The 23,588-nt window shown below is 35.5% G+C and overlaps 1 protein-coding gene across 1 annotated transcript in view; it reads right to left on the minus strand.

The window, feature by feature from the left end:
• The window catches only part of MYOM2 (myomesin 2), a 146,331-nt gene that overhangs the window by 80,285 nt on the left and 42,458 nt on the right, over positions 1-23,588 (minus strand). Inside the window, exons 7-11 of the mRNA XM_044663599.1 lie at positions 22,240-22,328; positions 22,103-22,153; positions 20,181-20,345; positions 10,628-10,789; positions 5,533-5,674 (exon numbers count right to left, since the gene is read on the minus strand). Of these exons, the coding sequence (XP_044519534.1) occupies positions 5,533-5,674; positions 10,628-10,789; positions 20,181-20,345; positions 22,103-22,153; positions 22,240-22,328 (609 nt within the window). The remainder of the gene's footprint in view (positions 1-5,532; positions 5,675-10,627; positions 10,790-20,180; positions 20,346-22,102; positions 22,154-22,239; positions 22,329-23,588) is intronic.

Here is a 23,588-nt window from a genome sequence, read left to right on the forward strand (position 1 = left end):
ATAATGGACCTCTCTCTACTCAGAGAGATTAAACCTCAAAAAAAATAAAAAATAAAAAAGGTATATTGCTAGAATAATGCTACAGTGACAAAAAATAAAATGTCCCTCTATTTACACATACATACATACATACATACATACATACACACACACACACACACACACACACACACACACACACACACATCTCCAGTATTATAGAACTTAGAACTGGAATGAGCCATTGGTATCTATTCCAATCTCCTCATTTTTTATATGAGAATACTGAGGGCCTGCATAGGTTAAGTAATTGTCTAAAATTCTACAGCTAAAAAGTGGTTAAATCTAGCATTCTTTCCACTAAACCATGATGTCCTCTTTCATTTACAGCTGAGGAAATTGAGGCCCAGATGGAGAAACTTGTCAAAGGTCAGAATTTTAATCCAAATTCACACTTTCCTAATACGGTGATGGGCAAAACTACAGCCTGCAGGCCAGATGCAGCCCCCTGAAATGTTTTTTTCAGGCTAAGGGACATTATTCCTAATCTGACAAATACAATGAGTAGGATACAATTCAATGAAACTTCAAAGAGTTGCCTTAGAAAAAGACTGACAATTGAGCATTTCCTTTCCTTTGGCCCCCTCGTTAAAAAGTTTGCCCATCACTGTCCTACTATATTGTGCTTTGAACCATACCATATATCCTTTAATATTTCATTCATATTAATTCTTATTAGGATGCAAAATCACAAAAGAAACTGATTTGTGTAACAATAACACTTCTGAAATTAAATTTGCCAAGTCTTTTATTAGTATTTGGCTATAATTAGAACCGCAAAAATTTAACAAATTAACATGCCTATCAGAAACTGAAAAAATGAAATGAAAAAATATCAGCTACAAGTTTGTAAATCTGTGTTCTTGTGCTCCATTATTTTTAGGAAGATAAATTCATTTTCAAAAAGATGGCCATTTTTTAAACAGGAATATATGTAAATTCATAATCAAATAATTAATAAATCATTAGGTATTCCTTAAGGACCTACTAAGTTTTGACAGAGATCAGGGATGTGAAGACAAAAATACAACCATATCCAAATCCAATAAAGATTTGTTAATGTTCCATGTACTTGCTAAGCACTGGTGATACAATTAATTAAAAAAAAACAGTCCCTGCCCTTCTGGACTTTATAATCCAAAGGGGAGAGACCACACCAAAAAGGAAGTAGGAAACGTAGCAAAGAATGTAGTGAGACTCCAAGAGATACCAGAATTCCATGGAGTTGAAGTCAGGCAGGATAACATAAGCAAAATGAAGCATGCTGAGTCTAGTTTCTGCCCTCAATGAAGAAAAGCATTGGAAGAAGCTGCTATTCTGCCCTTCATCCCACCAATCAGAGGGTAAAGGAGGTGGAAGGAGGTGGAATCAGTCAAGGCTTGAGTTAGCAGCCTGGTTGTGAGTTTAGAAGTGATGAGTTTATCATGAGTGTGGCATCTTGTTCAATGGAGTTGAAAGCAGGCAAGATGGCAGATGCAATAAGGAACATATTTGTTCTTAAAATTCCAAAACCCTACTACTTATATAATGCTTGAAGGTTTGCAAGGAGCTTTATGTATTATTTGATCATCTTATTCACAAAAGCACAACAGTCCTGGGTACTAGTTGCTATCATTATCCTTACTTTACATTTGAGAAAACAGGATGAGAGAGGTTAAACAAATTGCCCAAATCACACTGTGGTAAAGGAACTGAAGCATAATTTGAATTCAGATCTTTCTGACTCCACCTCCAGCATTCTCTCTACTGTGTCACCTAGCTTCCTAGGAGCTCACATTTGTTTGAAGACATATATACTTAATTATATACAAAAATCAATAAAAGTAACCGTATACAGGGGAAGACAAGAACAATTTCTGTGAACGGCAAAGGCCTGATACAGAATGTAATGCTTAAGTTGAGCTTTACAGAACTGGAAAATGTTAAAGTTGAAACAATTCAAGGTAAGCACAAGGGATATTTCTAATGACCAGCAGCTGCTAATATGGGAGTGTAGAAACTTCAGGGTAGAAATTCAGAGAGTTGAGAATATGGAAAGTAGATAAAAGGTGTCTGAGTTTCAGAAATGTCTGAGTTCATAGATATTGAACTTTCTGGGTACACTTCTAGAACCTACGTACTTTGTTTCTTTCAAAATTCTCAATATGGCAGGCAACTAGGTGACTCAGTGGATTGAGAGCTAGGTCTAGAGATGGGAGGTCCTGGGCTCAAATCTGGCCTCAGACACTTCCTAGCCATGTGACCCTGGGCAAGTCACTTAACCCCTATTGCCTAGCCCTTTGTACTCTTCTGCCTTGGAACCAATTGGTTCCAAGGCAGAAGAGAGGTAAGGGTTTAAAAAAATTCTCGATGTGAGTATACACGTATTTAGGGCTTGGTGGGGTGAGAGGTGGGAAACTAAGAAGGCCAAAGTTGTCAGAAGGAGAGAATCAAGAAGAAGAGGGAGTGGTAAAGGAAGAAAAAGGGCATAGAAGCAAAAAAGAGGGCAAAAAAGAGGACATTAATGAAAAGTCAGAAGGAAAAAGGAAGGAGAAAGAGTCTGAAAGGGAAAGGAAACGAGAAGGAAAACAAAGAGAAGACAGATGATGAGAAGGGAAAGCAAGAAAGGAGGTAAAAAAGAAAAGAATAGGTAGGAAAATTTTATTTTATAGAAAAGATCATTCATAATTCAGCTAGGACTACATGATGCCAGAATAGCAGTTGAAAGATAGAGAATTTAAATAGGTAGCCAACATGAAGTCAAATAACTGCCATGACTGCTGGTTTAAAGTTGGCTTGATCATCAATCTAGTAGTACTGCACTACTGTAAATTATGAAATACTGTCATGTCCAAAGAATTAGTTGTTGGTCTCCTAGAGAGTAACAGAGAGCTATGTGGTTTGTGTAAATGTCCAACAGCATATCACAACAAAAATTGTTCCACTGATATGCACATGATGTCAATAGATCTAAAGAAAGGCCCCTAGAATGTTGGGTGGATGTGTGGTGGAGGATTTACAGGAGAATATGGATGAGAGTCACAAAGAATGGGAAAGCTTGGATGGTATAATCCTTCAGAGTCTGTATTCACAATAATTAAGATACAGATTTATTGAAATTATAAATTTTACCACCTGGACCTCAATTTCTTCACACCATACCTGAGAGAATTGTAGAAGATGATGTATAAAATCTCTCCTAGTTCTAGATCTACAATTGATTAAATGCCTGCCATTTGAAATATATCTTTTGATACTTTAGGCAACAGATTTCCTAAAATCCCACTTTTAAGATTACTTGTTTGAGATGGCTCACTGATTTCAATAACACAGAACGTGTTTGAAATATAGATTGAATCTTGGCTCCTAGGGATAGTGAAGCATCAGTTTACTGGATTTGCACAAATTCCTTCTCCCTGGCTATCAAAAGTGATGATTCAATAATAATTATTATTATTATGACTATAATAATGATGTATTTCTCATGTTTCTTAAATTGCACCAGATATTTTCACAATTTTTCTTGCATTTGATTCCTACAACAATCTCGTGAGATGGGCAAGAAAATAATTTACCCTACATAACGCAAAAGGAAATGGTAGTTCAAGATGATCACACTAATTAGGCCTACACCAGGGCCAAATCCAGATCTTCTGACTAGATGTCCAGTAGACAACTTAAACTCAATATATCCAAATCTAAGCACATATTTTCCCCAAAGCCCTCTTCCCCACCAAACTTCTCCATTATTATTGAGAGCACATCCTCCTAGTCACTCAAGATCACAACCTTGGTGCCATCCTGGATTCCTCACTCTCTCTCACTCTTCATATCCAAATTGTTACCAAGGCCTACAGATGTCACCTTTGCAACATCTCTCAAATAAGTCCCCTTCTCTACTCTGATACTGGCATATGTCACATTATACCTGGAACATCATAATAGCCTGCAGGTTCATCTGCCTGCTACAAGACTTTCCCCACTCCAGTCCATCATTCTCCATTCAACAATCCATTCAAGTGATTTAGAAAAATCACTTGTTACTCTCCTAATCAATAAATTTATTGACTCCCTATCACCTTTGAGATCAAAAACAAAATCCCTTGTTTACACTCAACACTCTTCATTAGTCCTCCAGTACCCTTTAAGGCTTCTTACTCCTTATACTCCACCCCTTTAGTCCAGTGACACTTGTTCCATGAACAAGATACTCCATCTCCCATCTCTGGGAATTTTCTCTAGACATACCCCATGCTTAGAATGCTCTCCCTCCTCTCTGTCTCCTGACTTTTCTGGTTTATTTCAAGTCTCGACTAAAATCCCACTTTCTCAATTCCTCTTCATTCTTTTACCCTGCATTATTTCTTGTTTATCCTGCATGTAGCTTTCATTGTATAGAATTGTTTGCAAGTTGTCTCCCCTAATAGATGGGAAGCTCCTTAAGGGCAAGAACTATCCCTTGCCTCTTACTTATCCCCAGTACTTAACACAGTGCCTGACACAAGGCAGGCACTTAATAAGTGTTTATTGACTAACTGGACCCTAACCAAGTCCTCTTTCTATGAAATCATTCTGCTATATGAGAACTAGCCAATAGTTACTGGTTTTTCTAGGGCCACATGATTAGTTCAATAATTAATTATTAGTCCAAATTATTTATTTATTTGTGATTAGTGCAAATTAGTATAAAACTCCATATCAAATCTCTTAATGAAAAAAGTGAAATTATTCAACATAGCAAGAAAAGAGATAAGAAACATAACCTAAACCAGTAAATATATTATTCAGATATCACTTGCAATTGTCCTTGAATTTTGGACTTTTAAGAAATAAAGAGTTAAGTATCAAGTCTTCCTTTCTATTTACAATAATTTCAGTATTTTAGAGATCCATAATTTTATTAGTCCTCATTCCCTATATAAGTATAAATAGCAAGGCCTCTATCACACATCTGTGCAAACACACACACACATGCACACACACACTTTATCCAAAGTGAGCATCTATATTTAACAAGGCTGGTCTTTGTAAAACAGAGATATAATTCGTCACAAGATTCACATTCAAAGCCTTGGCAGCTTGGAAGTGGGTGCTCTGATGGCACAGCCTTTCAGAACCAGGGTTAACTCCATGTGGCATCAAAACAGGATTAAACACAGGATTAAACCTTTGATATACTTAAATATGTAAAGCTTAACTGGGGAGATTTAGGAGGAATGAAGGAGGTGTGTGTTGGGGGGAAGGTTAAAATGAGACATTCTTGGGCTTCTTCAGATGCCATTACTAATAAACACATTGTGACTCTGTTGATGGAATTTATTGAACATGTTAAATGACCAAAGTTGTTCTCCACAGGAAAAAAGACAACAACAAACCACAGGGTACCACATACACAACTGGAGGGGCACAATTAAATAATAAATGATGTAATGTTCCAATACAGGTTCCATAAGTTTATTGATAAAATTTTGGATGCCATTTTAGCAATTTAGCAGTAATTTGATGTGTACTCACCTATCAACAAAATAGCCAATGACTGGACTCTCACTAGCTGTATTTGGTGGCTTCCACGTTACAATTACATAGTCCCTATTGGCATCATGGCACTTCACATCCATTGGGGCTCCAGGGGCCCCTGTAACTAATGGATCAGCATCTGGAACAGATAGGAAAGAAGCTGATTTCTGGTCAAGTCAAAAGGGTAACTAGGTAGCTCACTGACAATAGTGTTCTTCCAGAACATAATTAATTCAATAGTCACAGTCTTAGAAGAGCACCAGATCAATAGGATTGGACCAGTATTTCTGTTGCTTTAATATAATGGCCTGTGGTTTAGCAACTAAGATTGTATAGTCTTTGTTCTAGAATTTCGTGTCAGATTTTTGAGGAAGAAAAATTATTCAAGCCACACAATTTCTAATGTTATCTCTGAAGAAAATTTATCTACTTATATTCTGTCACTATATTTGGCAAAATTTGAACTCTTATCATCACTGATTTGTAAAAAAAAAATTTCAAACTCTAATTACCAATCTGAACATTTGATGAGAAGAACTAAAGACCTTATTTCAGAGCTTTATTGATAAAGTTCACAATATTTACATCCTCCCAACAAACTCACAATTCCATCGTCACTCATCATTTGACCCAAAAAGTAAAATGGAAAATCACATAAGCATAAAGATATAATATTTCCATGTCCTTCTGTTTCCAGTTAGAATAAAACTGCAGTAATGAGAATAGTTGCCTTTTTGTGGTATAGTTTGTCTGGTCAAAGTTTGATAAAAATCCATTCATATGCTTTTCTTTTTCAAAATCTCTAAACCATTCTGAGTTTGATCATGTTTTATGGAATACTGAGCAATGTTTGGGCCAGTCTTTCACTTCCTCCCTCGTTATGGTCTTCTGCCTTGTGTTTTATTCAATTTAACTTTTAAGTCCGACTATGCTGAAAGCCAGCAGATCTACTTCAGCATGCTAATTCACTGAAACATGCTTACTTGTATAGTCTAAAATATGTATTTTTACACTTATATCCATGGCTATATTATGCATACTTAACCATGTAAACATTATACAGATTCTTGTACTATTCCCTTCAGCAGATTAAAAGCTTAGAAAATCTTACTGTTGAGCCAGCTATTTGCTCTTTCGTTTAAAATATACTGGAAAAAAAATCTGAATGGTTCCACTCCTCCATATTTGCATTATTTTCTTCTTCTTGATGGTGCTGAATAAGCAAGGCAATTTAAACTATGTCACATTGATTACATTTTATGGGCTGGAGGTCGGAGGGAATCTTGCCATCAGCTATGTGTACCAAATGGAAGGTACATTTTAATGTCTACCTAGCCAGTCAGTAAAATTGCCTAACACTGATGTCTTACAAGTTTATATTCTCCTGTTTTATTCAAGCTAAAGCCATTTATTGTTGATGATATTCTTCCCTTTTGCTATGTTCTGGATGTTCATATAAAAGGTAAAATATCCTAATACTATTGTTATTGTTGTCATTGCCCATTGATGAAGACCCTATAGGGGCAGCTAGGTGATATGAGGGGATAGAGCACTAGAACTGAGGAAGATTCCAGAAACTTAGGAAGACCTGAGTTCAAATCCATTCTCAAGGACTTGCTGGTTTCATTTCCTTGCAAGTCACTTACAAACTTCTTTCTGCCTCAGTTCTCCCTTCTGTAAAAATGGGGATGATAAGAGCATCCACCTCTCAGAGATATTGGAAAATGCAAAGGAGATAATATACAAAAAAGGCACTTTACAAACCTTAAAGCAATATATAAATGCTATCCTAGTAGTAGTAATAGTAGTTGTTGTTGTTAGTATCATCATCATCTCAGAGGCTACTATAAAGAAAGGCAAATGAGATCTGGAGTTACAATGCTGGAATTGATTGTGGAGAGAGTTCATGGCAGTTTTGGGGTATAAAAAAATCTACTCCCTTCCTCTACTTACTTTTTATTCCAAAAGAGAAAAGCCTGGAAGTCTATTAGATTGTTTCAGCCTTATAGAGCAACAAGGTTGAACTATCCTGACCAAATAGGCCACAAGTTTGTGGAGGACCCACTGTCCCAAATTAATTTGAAGCATATATGAAATTGTCTTTCTCAGTTCTCACTTCCCCTCTCCCTTCCTCCAGAGAGCAAGGAAAGTAATGAGACAAGGTCAGAGAGAATATAGAAATATATTTGTCTATACACTTAACTGCAACTTAGCTGGGTGCTAGCAAAAAGGGGATGGGGAATGTGGAGTCAGGGAAAGAATAATCCATTTAGAGTTGTAAAATCCATTCATGCCATGTCAGTCCTTTTACCTCTCAGGGACTCAGTGTCCTTATCTGGAAAAGAAGAGCTTGAACCAGATTGCCTCTGAGATCCCTTCTAACTCTAGTAGTCTGTGTATTCCATATTAGGGAAAGATGGGTCATATGTTGATACCTGGGCCAAAGTGCTGCAGAAATCTGAGGGTCCCAGAGACCAGGTAGGACTTGGAGATAGAAAAGAAAGAGAAGCAACAGCCCTACGTCTTTTATTGTTGTCAGTGATTTCAGGCATGTCCTATCTAACTCTTTGTGACCCCCATTTGAGGTTTTCTTGACAAAGACAATGGAGTGCTTTGCCATTCTCCAGCTCATTTTCAAAGGAATGGAGGCAAACAGTGACTTCTGCCCAAGGTGTCATCAGCGAGTAAGTGTCTGAGACTCAATATGAACTCATGTCTTCCTGCCTCCAGACCCAGCACTCTATCCACTGTGCCCACTAGTTGCCCGCTATCCTTAGGATATAGATCTCTTGTTTTAAGTTAAGGAAAATCTCAGGGACCATTGTCTGAAGCTCAACAGTGACTGATCTTTTAATAAAAACTATTATATATATATATACATATACATATATATACACATATACATATATGTGTTTAGTAGTATGTTAGATGTATGTAATAGAGGACACTTAGGAGGAAGTGATGGCATGTAGAGATGATGATTCTTAAGAGATTCACACACATTACCTATTATTCTAAGAGGTCACTTAATGCTACTCTGAATAATTTACTAGTTAGTTTCTTCTCATCCAGTTTACTTTTGAAGATTTGCTTTCTTATTCCCTCTCTCTGTTCTAATCAACCAAACCTTCTAGTTATTGCCTGAATTGGCCATCCCAGTTCTTTCCTCCATGTCTGTTCTCTGGGCCTAGAATGCACTCCCTCCTCACCTAAGTGTCTCAGAATCATTAGCTTCCTTCAAACAAAGTTTTTCCTAGTCTCCAATTTTTGGACATCTGATCTTTTCAATTTATCTTCTATTGACTTCTCTGGTTGCCTACAGCATCCTATTCTCCACATAAACTCCTTAAAAGTTAGGATTAGTTTTCTTTCATCTTTGAATCCCCAACCTAGCACAATGCTTCACATAGCATAAGCATGTCACAAATATTTTAGGTTATATCATATCAATCCAGATGTCTAATGGAAAGGAAGAATTTAGAAAGAAATGTTGAAGGCCTTCACCATTTGAACAAGAAAAGTATGATGATGATGAGACATTTACAGCTTAGTGAATAGAGATTTAGGTCTTGGAGTCAAAAAGACTTGGACGCATGTTCCCTTTGACATAATCTATTTCTACCTCTTTAAGACTAGATGAAGAGCAGGTACTGATCCACATTAAAAGGAGTTTCCTTATGAGAATTTTCCTACACAAAAGAAATCTCAATCCATCAAAAAAAAGAAGAGATGATGATAATAATAACTAACATTCCATAGTACTTTGACATTTATTAAAAACCCTTTGCTCAAAAAACGATGTGAAATAAGTAAGATAACTATTATTGTCTCTGTTTTAAAGATATCTATGAGGTTTAGGTGGGTTTCCATTATACATACATAAAGAGTAGGAGCTGGATTCACTCTAACATGAGACTCTATCAAGGAAGAAGAACATGGATTCTTATGGTATATTGGGAGTAAGATTTGATAATGAAATGCAATTGTGAAATTTTCAAAGTTATAGGCTCTTTTGGAAAATCTTATAACTTAAAATTATACTGATAACTAACTAAATCTAAAAACTAAAACTAAAACCCTTAATTTACCAATTACATTATAAAAATGTAAGTTGGGCCAAGTAGGAGATATGGGGAAAAATACACCTCAATCCTCACTCACATGCTTTTACGAAGGTATAGAATATTGGCTATAATAGCAGATATTTTTTCAATGTGCTGATTGGTTTTGCTAAATTTATTTTGTGGGCCAAAGGAAAGATGAGAGTTACAAAGGGAAATGAAAATGGTGGAAAAGTAAAAGATATGAAAAAGTCCATTTTTAACAAAGTAGGAAAGATTCCAACATATCCTTAATTTACATGTCTATGATTAATGTTCCTTATCTCTAAACATCTTCACATGCATCTTATATGCTGTGATTATGGATAACTATTATTTCTAGAAAGTAGTCTACTCATAGCAGAATCTGACAAAATGGACCTTCTGTAGCTTGGTGAAAAAGATTCTTTGGCAAGTAGAATTACTAGGTTAAAATATCATTTACTGTGTCATCTAACTCTGTGAGTCTAAGGAGTAAAAATAATGGTGAATATATCATAATGACTTAGATTCATTGCCATCTTTCTCCAAAGATTCATTTTCAACTTCCAGTTGTCAGGTGAGGCCATTTGGGCAGCACTCACATATTCTGAGTGAGGGACAAGGTCAAGTTCCAATGATGCACCAGTACCCAAGAAACATTAAAAGAGCTAGCAGTCTGCCTGCAGTGCAGGGGACAGATGCTTCATGGAAGATTAAGGAGGAAAAAGTAGACAAGACTTTCACAGGATGAGAAGTTGCAGAGTGATATCCTTTAACCCAGGGGCTGTGAACTTTTTTTAATATTATAATGAGTATATTTCAATATAATTGGTTTCCTTTGTAACACTAAGTATTTTATGTATTCAAAAGCATTATCCTAAGAAGGTGTCCATAGGTTTTGTCAGACTGCCTAAAAGGCTCATAACAGAAAATGAGTTAAGAATCCCTAGTCTCTTGTAAGTACACACATCCATGAAGTGAAGATAAAAGTAAGATAATAAAAGCAATACCTCTCACAAACATAAAAGCACTGTGGTCAGTCACGCCTCCCCTTGAAATGATCCTTAAAGTATAAAGGCCTTCATCATCTTTATTCAGGTGACCAAATGACAGTGAGGCCTGTCCTTCTCCAAAGAACATTTTTGTCCACTTAGATTCTTTCAGCAGTTCACCTGGAAAAATATTCATATTTCAGATTATCAGGCAGCCAGAGAATATTTGCTTATCTTCCCAGCTTTCAAATTTCTCCAAACAAAAAAGCACTTGAACAGCAAACTCTCCAGTCTTGACAGCACAAATAGGTGGGAAAGATCCTTCCTGAAAATATCCCAGAACTTGAAAGGTGAAATTGAGTTTTCACCTGTGTAGACTACAAAACCCCACTGATTAGGAAATAAAATTGAATAAGCACTCAGTCCTAGCTTAAGTTTATGCTAATATTGCCCATGGCTTTTATGAAGAAAAAATAACGTAATATTGTTGTCTTCAAGTTATACAATTTTCCTATAGAAATTATTTGGTAGTGATATATTTGGCCTCATGCGGACTGCAAAATAATAATTGAGTTAATTTATGGTTTTTTTCCTAATCAATCATTTATTCCTCTTTCCATCCCTCTCTAACCCTTACTATTTTCAATAACTTAGTTAAGCAATTAAATTAATTTAAAAGTATGCTATTACTTTTTATAAAGTTGTATATAGTCACTCTTTATAAATGGTTATAATACAACTAGTCATCTCTGATCTACCTGTAAAACATATTTATGGGGACTGTTTACATTTTACATTATGATTTCAGTAGTCCAATGTCCACTTGAAAAGAAATTTTGTTTTCAATATACTACAAAACTTGAGTAGTAAATTTCAGGATTTAAGGAGGGAATCAATTAAACTTGAATTTTTCACACATGAGAGGTGGCAATTTACAATTAGACTAAACTAAGATAGTAAACTCTATTTCCTTTTTGTTTGACATCCCCAGGGTCTAGTACAGTGCCTATATATAATATACATATATATTATATGNCAATCATTTATTCCTCTTTCCATCCCTCTCTAACCCTTACTATTTTCAATAACTTAGTTAAGCAATTAAATTAATTTAAAAGTATGCTATTACTTTTTATAAAGTTGTATATAGTCACTCTTTATAAATGGTTATAATACAACTAGTCATCTCTGATCTACCTGTAAAACATATTTATGGGGACTGTTTACATTTTACATTATGATTTCAGTAGTCCAATGTCCACTTGAAAAGAAATTTTGTTTTCAATATACTACAAAACTTGAGTAGTAAATTTCAGGATTTAAGGAGGGAATCAATTAAACTTGAATTTTTCACACATGAGAGGTGGCAATTTACAATTAGACTAAACTAAGATAGTAAACTCTATTTCCTTTTTGTTTGACATCCCCAGGGTCTAGTACAGTGCCTATATATAATATACATATATATTATATGTAAATATATAATATATATTAGATACTTTATAAATGCTTGTTGATCTGCTGTCAGGAACTATCTTCTTTTTCAGTCTCTTACACAAACATCCTTTCACACAGTTCATTATAATTGTTGTTCTGCATCTCTAATATTCAGGGACCCTATTTGGGATTTTCTTGGCAAAGATAATGGAGTTGTTTATCGTTTCCTTCTCCAGCTCATTTTACAGATGAAGAGACTGAGGCAAGCAGTGTTCATTGACTTGCCAGAGTTACACAGCTAATAAGTGTATGAGGCCAGATTTGAAGCCAGAAAAATGTCTTCCTGATTTCCAACTGGGAACTTTATCCATAAGTGTCATCTAGCTTGTCCCTCTTTACCCATGCTATTTGTTAAATTAATTTAAATCACAGCCATCAATGATTAAAGTAATATTTCAGATGGAGAAAGGGCTGCTCCCTCATTTTCTCTTTCTTAAAGACTGAGTATATTTCAATATTTTAAATGTCAAGAAACATTCTTTGCTAATATTATAACAAATATACCAATGTAATACACATGCTTATCCATACACCCAAAAGAATAATTGCTAGGTTAAAGGAACACACCATGGGAAGGAAATTCAAAAAGTTATGCAGCATCATTTATAAATAGAACTGCCATAATAAAGCATTGTTTAGGGAATAATTGCATGATTACAGAAATGAATAAAGTAGGACCACAATATCAAATAATTAAAAGAAAAAATCTACACTTTCATATGCAAAAGCTAATACACAGAATTAATATCAGCCTGAAGAAAAGAAGCCAAGAATTATTTTGGTGTGTACCTAATATTTATAGTATAATATACTGAACCATGAGAGGCAACATAGCATGGGAGATTGAGTACCAGCTTGAAACCAGGGAGACGTAGGTTAAAAATCCTTCTTTTGGCCTATGTTAGCTGCATAACATAAGTAAGTCACATAATCTCTTGTGTCCTTAATCATTCTCTAAGACTAGAAGTTACAGATGAGCTGCCAAGATACAATGGGAATCAGAGGGGCAAAATCAAAAAAGAACCAAAAAAATCATATTTCCAGATTTCATTGTTGTTTAAACACATACACAGAATGGAATACACAAATATATACACATACACACTTCTACCAAAGAATATGTTCTTTGAGAACCTGGACTGTTTCCTTTATTGTCTGTTAAATATAGCAGGATTAGAATATGTATAGTGGTTATTTTTCAACCCCAGTATTTAATGAGATTTTCATAGATCTAGAATAACTCGAATTTTTCAACATCTTTTGAGGGTTAAACGACTGCTTGAATATCTACTTGCAATGCAGGATTCAATGTCCTCCCAAACTATTTTGCTGACTTTGTTTCCATTTTTTCATCTTTGAAAACACCTAAGATTCTGTCAGACTAAATAATCCAAGCATAACCTCTGAACATGACCACCTTCACACCTTAGCTGATGACCTTTATATGCCTGGCTTGGAATATTTCCACTCCTCTCAAACAAGGCATTTCCATTTTCCATGAAACCTTTCTTTCTATATCCCTCCTGTGAATTCATAGCTCTTCATGTCCATACCACTGATGTCCATTCAGTTACACACTGTTTTGTGTTGTTTAGTTATTCAGTCATGTCCAACTCTCCGTGACCCAGTGAACCATAGCCCCTTAGTACTGTCCATGAAGTATTTTTGGCAGAGATACTGAAATGGTTTACGTGTCCTTTTCCATTGAATAAAGGGAAACAAGTTAAGTGACTTGCTTAGAGTCACACAGCTAGTAAGTGTCTGAGGTTAGAAATGAACTTGGGTCATCCTGACCAGGTTATTTAGTGTTCTATCCACTGAGCCACCTAGCTGCCTCCCACATTGTCTTGTAGCATCATATATAATATATTTATACACACTTATCTCACATATGTGTTATATACATATGCTTATATAAATCATATATATGTGAGATTCTAGATATAAATATATATTGTTTCTGCATTAATCAGAAGTTGAGGGCAAGAAACATTCTTTTTTGTACTTCTTTCACCAATTTTATCCCCAAACACAAAACCTTGTCCATAGTAACTGAAAATAACAACAATAATAATATCTAAACATTTACATACCATGTATTGTGTTCCAGACATTATGCTAATCGCTTTGCAATTATGATGTCATTTTATTAATAATAATAAATATTTGCTTAATTAGATGCTATTGAATTAATTTTGGGGAGAGACAGCATCTTTTATCAGAGATGTTACTAGCTGTAGAGTTGGGAAATTTGAGTTCAATTCCTGGCTTTGCTATTTACAATATAATCTGGGGCCAATCATTTTATCTCAAGGTCTCCATTTCCTGAGTGTAAAAAGTGAGATTTGGACTCAGTGATCTCAAATGTCTACTCTGACTTTAAGATGTTATTAGTGCATCATTTTTTAAAATACAAATTATTACTGAAGTGCTAATATAGAGATCATAATTTTGATAGGCAGAATCCTAAACTGAAATTATAATTTATAGTAAGAATGTATACATAAAATAGTAAGTATGTTTATATAAAATTCTGAGTTCACAAAGCACTCTATACATATTATCTCATTTTGTCCTCACAGTGACTCTATATGGCAGATCTTTATTTTAAAATTAAGAAAACCAAGTCTCGGAGAAGTTAAATATCTTGCCCAGGGTTACACAAGTAGGAAGTATCTACAGTAAATTTGACTGCAAGTCTTCCTGACTACAGTTTCAGCATTCAATTCATCATGGTAGCCCATCTCATAACCCTAATATAATTCATGCCAACATCAAAACAGGATACATAGAGAGAGGTTGTATCTATTAGTTACCCCTGGTCCTGATGCTGTTAGTGGTACTGCCAAGAGTTGCAAAGTTGGTGAGTATAATATATTCTACTACACATACCTTTTTGCTTCCAGAACTCAAGACTCTACTAAGAAATTTTCTGCATAATATCAGATAAATAATTAAAAAACAAAGGCCTAGAGGAAGCAATAGAGCATTTCCTTCTATTGAAAATACCACCACTTCTATAAGCTGAAATGAAAGTGTTAAGCTTTTTTGGGAAGGCCACATAACTTCTCTAAACCTCAGTTTCCTCATCTGTAAAATAAAAGCATTAGACTAGATGGGCTCTTAGGTCTCTTCCAAATATATGACTCTAATAACTATGGTGGAAAATAAACAAATTATATTTAAATAAATTGCTCACACAACATATACATACACACATATGTGTGATGTACATCTGAGCAAATAACCTTCATTAGAAATAAAATAGTAGGGGGGCAGCTAGGTGGCTCAGTGGAGAGAGAGCCAGCCCTGGAGATGGGAGGTCCTGGATTCAAATTGATTTGCCTAGCTCTTACCACTCTTCTGCCTTAGAATGGATTCTGAATATCCATTCTAAGACAGAAGAGGAGGAAGAAATTAAAGGAAGGAAGGAAGAAAGGAAGGAAGGAAGGAAGGGAGGGAGGGTGGGAGGAAGGGATGGAGAGACGGAGGGAGGGAAGGACGAAGGAATGAAGGAACGAAGGAATGAAGTTCGAAGGAAAGGAGGGAGGGAGGGAAGGGAGGGAGTTCTAGTGTCCGACTAGGCTCAAACTCTTCTAGTCTTTGGAAACAATGATAATTTGAGGAAAAAGACAAATTGTATGACTCTCATTGATCCAACCATAAAACAATATTAGAATCTTCCTTCATTTTCTGTGTATAAATTACCTGGACATTTGAGAAATTCTCTAATAAATTGATTTTTCCTTTCAGAAAACAATATTAGACACTGAAAATGGACACAAAGAAAGAAAATTCCTTAATACCAGCTCTATGGAGGTTTACAATCTAATAAAGGAACAAATTTTATAGGAAGCATAGTGGTTCAGGAAACTGACACCTAGACTTGGAGCCAGAGGTCCTAGGTTCAAAATATGACTTTAACACCAATATATGATCTAGGGCAAATCACTTAATCTCTCTAAGCTTCAATTTCTGCATCAATAAAATGAGGGGTTTTTCTAGCTGACCTTTAAATTTCCTTCTAACTCCACATCTATAATCCTGTGACCTTAGCAACTTTGAGATTCTCCAGGTTAATTGCCTATTTCCATATAACCATAACTACAAAGATTTACATGATTCATTTAAATTGTGGACCAGAATCATCCAGCTCCCATGACTCTCAAGAAAATAACTGTCAGTACAAACTGTATATCCAAAGAACGGTATCCCCTGATAAATTTATATGACGAAAACGCTTCTTGGTGTTACAAAACCAAACAAAAGTGTAACTAGGTGCAAACACTTAATCAGTATGGGAGAAGTGAAGTACTTTAAGCTAGTGGATGAAATTGGAATATACTATCTTGTAAGTGGATTGGTTTTGGCTGAAAGAAGTAGATAGCTGTAGGTCTACACATAGCAAAGCAGGGAATCCAGCAGAGAGCCCAGAGTTTCTCTGTGCTTTGTTGAGTTGATAATTTTGCACCTGAATCAAAGGGTGACAAAGGAAAGTAGAGGAACAAGACCAGAGGGAGTGTCATTCCCCATACATTAACCATGTTATCCAAGAGTCTGGACAATAACAAACAACACTTTCAGCCAAAAGCTGAAAGAAATCAAACTAGAAACTGACAGGAAAGGGAGCTTTTCAGGAAACATGACTACTTCAGGGCAGAGGGAATTGTAGCTTTGGACTCCACAGAGGTGCCAACCCTCAGATCACAGAACAGGGAACTCCCTAAGTTCTCACAAAGGGAGACAAGGACTTCCATTCATAGAAACTACGATTCATTCTCTGGCCACATGAGATCTTTGAATTTGAGCTCCTGGACTTTATTTAGTTGTGAGAGAATATGCCACCATTTGGGGAGGAAGATATTTTCTACAAACTTCTTAATATGCCACCTTAGAAAATATCCTTTCCTAAAAGCTAATTAAGTCAGGATAGCTGCTAATCTGTGGGTAAAAGATCAGACAGGGATTTGTAATCTAAAGAACTAGAAAAATATCCCTAGCCCCCAGGATCACCCTTAGAATCCTGAGGAGAGTCATTGCAGCCTTTGCCTTCTAGAAAACCAGCCTGCTAGTAGAAATGGTCACTGGGAGAGTAAGCCCTGAGGTGGTGTTTAAAAACACTTTAATATTTATAAAAGTTCTTTACTTACCTAACTTGCCCTTGAGTGCTTGATATTTATCTGACAATATCTCATTTTTATAAATGCCTTCTAGCTTACTACAGTCTGTTGTTATTGTTCAATCCTGTCAAGTTATGCCTGACTCTTCTGATCCTGTTTGAAGTTTTCTTGGCAAAGATACTGGAGTGGTTTGCCATTTCCTTCTCCAACTCATTTCACAGATGAAGAAACTAGGATAAACAGGGTTAAGTGGCTTACCCAGTGTCACACAGCCAAGTACTTAAGTGTCTGAGGCCAGATTTGAACTCATGAGATAGGTTTTCCTGATTCCCAGCCCACTGCTCTATCCACTACAACATCTAGCTGCACATATATTTATATAATGTTCATCTTTCATTTTTCAAAGACCAATGACATAAGAGTGATGTCTTGACTTGTACTTGAATTGGATTTAACTGAGGCAGGTGCACAAAGTTGTCAGCTTCACTCTCTCTTCCCAAGTCATCAAAGTCCAGGGGCAAGACAAAAGTCAAGCTGGCTAGTGATGGCCCAGGTTCCAACGGATGAACTTGGAGTCTCTGATGTCTGACCAAGCTCTAAGTGCTCCACAGCACTTACTTCAACCACCTTCATGGCCAATGGAACAAATTGTTCTCATCCATCTGTTCTGTCTTCACATATTTGAGGTAGACATCCCACCTAATTCACAGACAGGTCTGAGGCTTTTTAGTTACCCTCTACTAGTTTGGCCCATCTGCCAAGATGGTTTTACTATGATGTGGCCACTGTGCATGCTACAGCTTCTTGGAGTCACAGATCAGTTGAATAAAAGAAAAGTAGATGCTAAAGGTAGATGAGCAGTCCTGAAAAATGTCTTAGCAAGTCCTCTCACCAGATTGTTATTCCTCCCTGTACACCCCAATATACTCCATATATAGACTACATACATATATAGATTATAATCTATTGGTACAGAATTCCCCATGTATATAGAGAGTGGACCTCTCCATTCAGTTCAGCATATATCTTGTTAATGCCTGCTAAAGATTAAGCACAAGAAAAATTGATTTGGGAGATCATCACATATGAACATGAGAAAAAAGATATTTTTAATTATTTTCAAATGATTACTATCTCTATGATGGTTGTCAATATAAAAAAAATCCTGGTTTTTTCTGCTTATGGGAAGTTCCTCATCTATACTAAAGAAAAAAACTTTAGTTTCTCATTATTATAATTTGCAGCCAATGTCAACACTAAACTAGAATCAATTCATGGCACATTATAGACCTTGACTTTTAAAGGAGCCAGAATCATGAATTCAGGTCTCAATCTGTGGACTGAAATGACTTCAACATTACAACATCAGTAGCCATCAGAAATAATATACAATGTGACTTTGAGTCAACCTAAATAAAAGTGATTTAATTATAAATATTAAGTTTCTTAGGATTTTTTCTTTATGTGACTGCTTTCATATGATAGCCTTAGAGAGTTGATCCATTTTAAATTATCTTTAATATCAGATTTCCAATTTGCATAGTCCATTTCTCTATACTTTTTTAAAGGATTTCACTCAATTGACTGACATTGCCTCTGGGGCTTACTTTCCATCAAGTGTCTTGCAGCTTATTAATTTTAAAATAGCAAAAATATCCTCTTGCATTTTAATAACTAGGAACAAGCTGTAGACAATTGTCCTCATAGTACTGCATTTAAATAGAAAAATCTAAAAGATTTTGACCAATTATATTGGGCAGCCTTTATTGTCAAATCACATTCAAATATCAAAAGGATATAACTGGAAGTGGAAGGTTAAACTTCAGTAAATTTTTCTATAAATATATTCTGCTCAAACTGATCAAGGTTGATGAAACTTCCTTGGAATCTGAAATCTAGGGACTCTGAATAAGAGTAAAATTTCAAAAGGTGATATTAGTATCATTTTAGGTATTATAGGGATTTCTCTCATTCCCAATTCCATTTCAGTAAATTATGCATGTTCTCCACTTTCCCAATCCCTATAAAATTTGCTAGAGATCCAGGAATATTTTTCTTCACACAAACAACCTTGTATATTTAGTATGAAATTATTGTCACATTTATGACTAACCTAACAAGAAACCCCATCTACTAAGGATAACTTAACACTTGCACTTTTCCCCTTTCTTCATGCTGTTCCACCTCCCTGAAAAAAAAAATTCTTCCTCCTACTGAAATTTGTGCTGTCAAGAAAAAACCCAGTAACAAGGCAGATTGGTCTTGATCTTCAAAAATCTGCAAGCAAAGGACATTTTTCCTACTACAACGCCAAAGAGAACAACGGTACAATTGACACCTCTTTGGCTCAAGGCTGCTGTCAGGTAGATATTCTTCTTAAGTAGCAATAGAAATTCCTTTCTGGGAACCCATCTAAATTCAGAGTCCCCAAAGTTAACCTGTCAACAATTCCTTTGGAGAACTCTCAAGGTCAATTACATTGCTGCCAGATTCTATCTAGTCATTCAACATAGCTTTCTTTGGCTTCCTTCAGCTAACGGTGTAGTTGAATATTTATCTGAAAATGAGGCTGTAGTAAAAGTGCTGCAAAAATCAATAAAAAAAGAATCACTTTCCATTTGCATGCATAGAAATTAGAGGTAAATGAGAAATTGCTCAAATAATTCCTTTCTCTAGATTCACATGCTCACTTTTTAAAAAATATATACTTATTAATTAAAGGCCTTCTCTGATGCCTCATTATAAAGTAGAGGTGACCCTGAGTTGTCAAAAACTAGGACAGTCAAGTACAAAATTGGGTGATCCTATCAAATTGGAAAGGTATTGAGAATAGATCCAGGGATAGGCTGGCCAAAGCCAGAGACGTCACCATATTGGTCACCAGAAAGTGTTAGAGGAGATGCCCACACTAATTAAATGCCAGATTTCAGAAGGACAGGATTAAATGAACTTACTATCTCTGTACCATTCAACTCGAGGTTGGAGTCTTTTCAGGTCAGGAGTAACCACAAGAGAGCACTTGAGAGTAACAGTTTCACCTTCTCTTTTAAAGGTGACCCCAAACTTCTCCAGAAACTGAACATCAAAATGGGTGTAAGGAATTACAGATGACAAAGGCACTGAAAAATGAGTAACAGGCATATGTAAGAATGACAGGCAGTTCAGGAAGATTTTTAAAGCAAAAGAAGTATGCCATATAATTTAGAATACTACATTTCAGTGTTAATTATTAAATAAAAGCATTATCTAACACTTCTACCAGAATATTTTTAAAAGCTACTTCTAAAGAATCAGAAAACATGCAAATGTCTCTCAAGTACCAGTGCTGAAGGATGAGAGCTGAGAAAAGCAGTGTAAGAGAGGCTATTTGGTATAATTTATGAAAAATCAACTCTACCAGGAGTCAGGAGATTCGATTCTGCCACAATCTAGTGAAATGACCTTGGGCAAATCACTTAATATCTCTGGGACTTGGTTTTCAGTATTTGGAAAATAGATAATTCTAAGGGCCCTCTATAATCCCCACAATTAAGATAATCCCACAAACATTTAATTTTTATTTGATCTAGAAATATAGTCAAGGGGATACTCCAAGACACATTCAAACATTTGCTCACACACATTTCCATATGTATATCAAGCTCTTTAAAAGTAAAAAAAAATTGCTATATGAATGTCAGCAAATTTCTGAGTTGGCATCCTAAGAGCTTAAAGCAGGATATAAAAGTTTATGGGATCATAGGTTTATAATATCATATATATCATATAATATAATACTATATAAGATCATAGACCTTAAAAGTCATTTAGTCCAACCCTACCATTTTATTGATGAAAAAACTTTGGCACAGAGAGATTGAGTTGCCCAGGGCCATACAACCTATCTGAGGCAGGATTTAAACTCAAGTCTTCCTGATTCTGGGTCCAGTCCACTATCCACTATGCCAGGCCATTCACAAATCATGGCAATATGATTTAGAATTGAAAATGTATAAAGCATATATGGTAGCTCTAGTGGATAATTTTTACTAAACAACTTTTGGTGTCAGTGGAATCGCTAATAATGTATTCTGTAAAGCTCAAGATTTCTTATTTCAGGCTCTTCACATACAAACTCTTGGTTTACAATATCCAAACTGAAAAATTAGGGTAAAATCACAAAAACGATTGTAAGCAAATATAACCATTTTCAAGTAGAAGATAATAGGTGATCTCTCACTCTCTTCACTTATGCCAGGCCTGATTTTTGATACTTTCCCACTAGTTTACAGGTAACCTTCATAGTTCACAAAAAATAATGTATTGGTCAGAAAGAAGTGGCTGGAAGTTATTCATGGAACTTTGCTAAGAACAGGTTTGGTCCAACCCAGCTTCTTAGCTCCAATAGGCTAATAAAATACAAAGAATTCATTAATAAGCTGCCCTAAACTTTGAGTAGCACCATAGTTATAATCTATGCCTTCCCCTATATGAATGTAAACTTTTGGAGAACAGATATCTTGGGTTTTTTTATTTCCATGCCCAGTCCTTAGCACAGGATTTGGCATGTAAGTACTTCATAAATTTTTAATTCGTTCATAACAGTATTGGCCTACCCTATCAAATGTATTGAATAGAATTTTTTATTTAAATACATTTACATCAGTCCTTTTGTCTACAGAATTTTTTCAGTTCATAATTTTAGGAATCACTTAATCCTGTCTTTTACAGGGTTGGGAAATAAGAAATTTATTGAATCTTGGATGGCATCAAAACTATCTTTGAAAGGCTTTGGAAATATACTTGCTACTTGACCAGATAAAATGTTGATGAGAAATAATGGTTTCTATATAGCATCTAACCCCCCTTAAAAAAAAGCAAAAAGTAAAATACTTACACCCAATGGGAAGTCCCACAGAATGGTATGGTTCTTCTTCTCCTCGGAATCCTGCAAAACAATTCATTGACAATTGGCAAAAGCAAATAGGAAAGAGGGAGAAAAAAATTCATGTTTCCTCTCATTTTAATACTTACTCTTCACAACCACAGCAGCATTGGTGGAGACTTGACCATGGACATTGGTTGCCACAGCTGAATAAGTTGCAGTGTCATCAAAATCTGCTCTGAAAAAATTAAAGAGAAAAGGATCACAATAAAACAAATGTTAAAATAGATCATAGTCCCTTCAGCTAATGTTGAATGGATCAAATTGATGAACAAAATGTTCCCAGAGAGTGGAATTTATGACCTAAATCTTTTACACTGATTAATGGATAATGAATTTAGTTGGAAATTTTTCAGGTATATTTTTCACATGACAAAAAAATCATAGCATTAATTATAGGCATGGGCCATCCTTTGATCCTGACCAGTATGGTTTTATTCCTTTTTTATTTTTTTAAAATTTTTTTAAAACCCTTAACTTCCATCTTGGAGTCAATACTGTGTATTGGCTCCAAGGCAGAAGAGTGGTAAGGGTAGGCATTGGAGGTCAAGTAACTTGCCCAGGGTCACACAGCTGGGAAGTGTCTGAGCCCAGATTTGAACCTAAGACCTCCCGTCTCTAGGCCTGGCTCTCAATACACTGAGCTACCCAGCTTCCCCCTGGTTTCATTCTTGACAAAGAAAGATAGTGACATATCTTTGTTTCTTCCAAAAGAAAAATCCAGATTACATTCTTCTTATCCCACCCAGACCATCTGTGAATGAGTGAAAATTAAATGAATGGTTATCTCCAGTTTTAGTATGTGAACTCTTGATTTTCTTTGTCTCTCCAGGACTTAGCACAGTACTTGGCACAGGACAAGCATTTAATATCCTGATTGTTTACTGTTAGGTGTGTTGCCCAGGATCACACAATCTGTCTGAGGAAAAATTTAAATATAGGTCTTCCTGACTCCAAAACCAGTTGTTCTTTTTTTTTTTACAATTCACTAAATGATTCTAAATCACTAAATTATTCACTAAATTGGTTAAATCACTAAATTCACTAAAAAATAAAAATATTTATCAAGTCCGTACTATTTGCAAAGATCTGATTATACAGAGAGCGAATTGGGGATCATCCCTGCTTTCAAGAAGCTAACATTCTTTTTTCCGAGTTACACAAATATGATTGTACAAAACATTTTTCCATATTATTCATTCTTATAAGAAAATTCTTATATAAAACCCAAACTCAAACATAAAAATCCAAATAAGCTAAAGGGAAACATCAAATGCTGTGATACACATTCTGACTCCAGGAGAAGAAGCTAACATTCTAACAGAGGAAGACAACATATAAAGCAAGTTTCCGTTGAAAGTCAGATGAAAAGGTTTCATGTTTCATGGTGATACCTCTTTATTAATTTCATTTCCACTCATAAAAGCACATCCATTTC

The sequence above is a fragment of the Gracilinanus agilis genome, chromosome 2 (assembly GCF_016433145.1).
Source record: "Gracilinanus agilis isolate LMUSP501 chromosome 2, AgileGrace, whole genome shotgun sequence".
In the NCBI taxonomy this organism is placed as follows: domain Eukaryota; kingdom Metazoa; phylum Chordata; class Mammalia; order Didelphimorphia; family Didelphidae; genus Gracilinanus; species Gracilinanus agilis.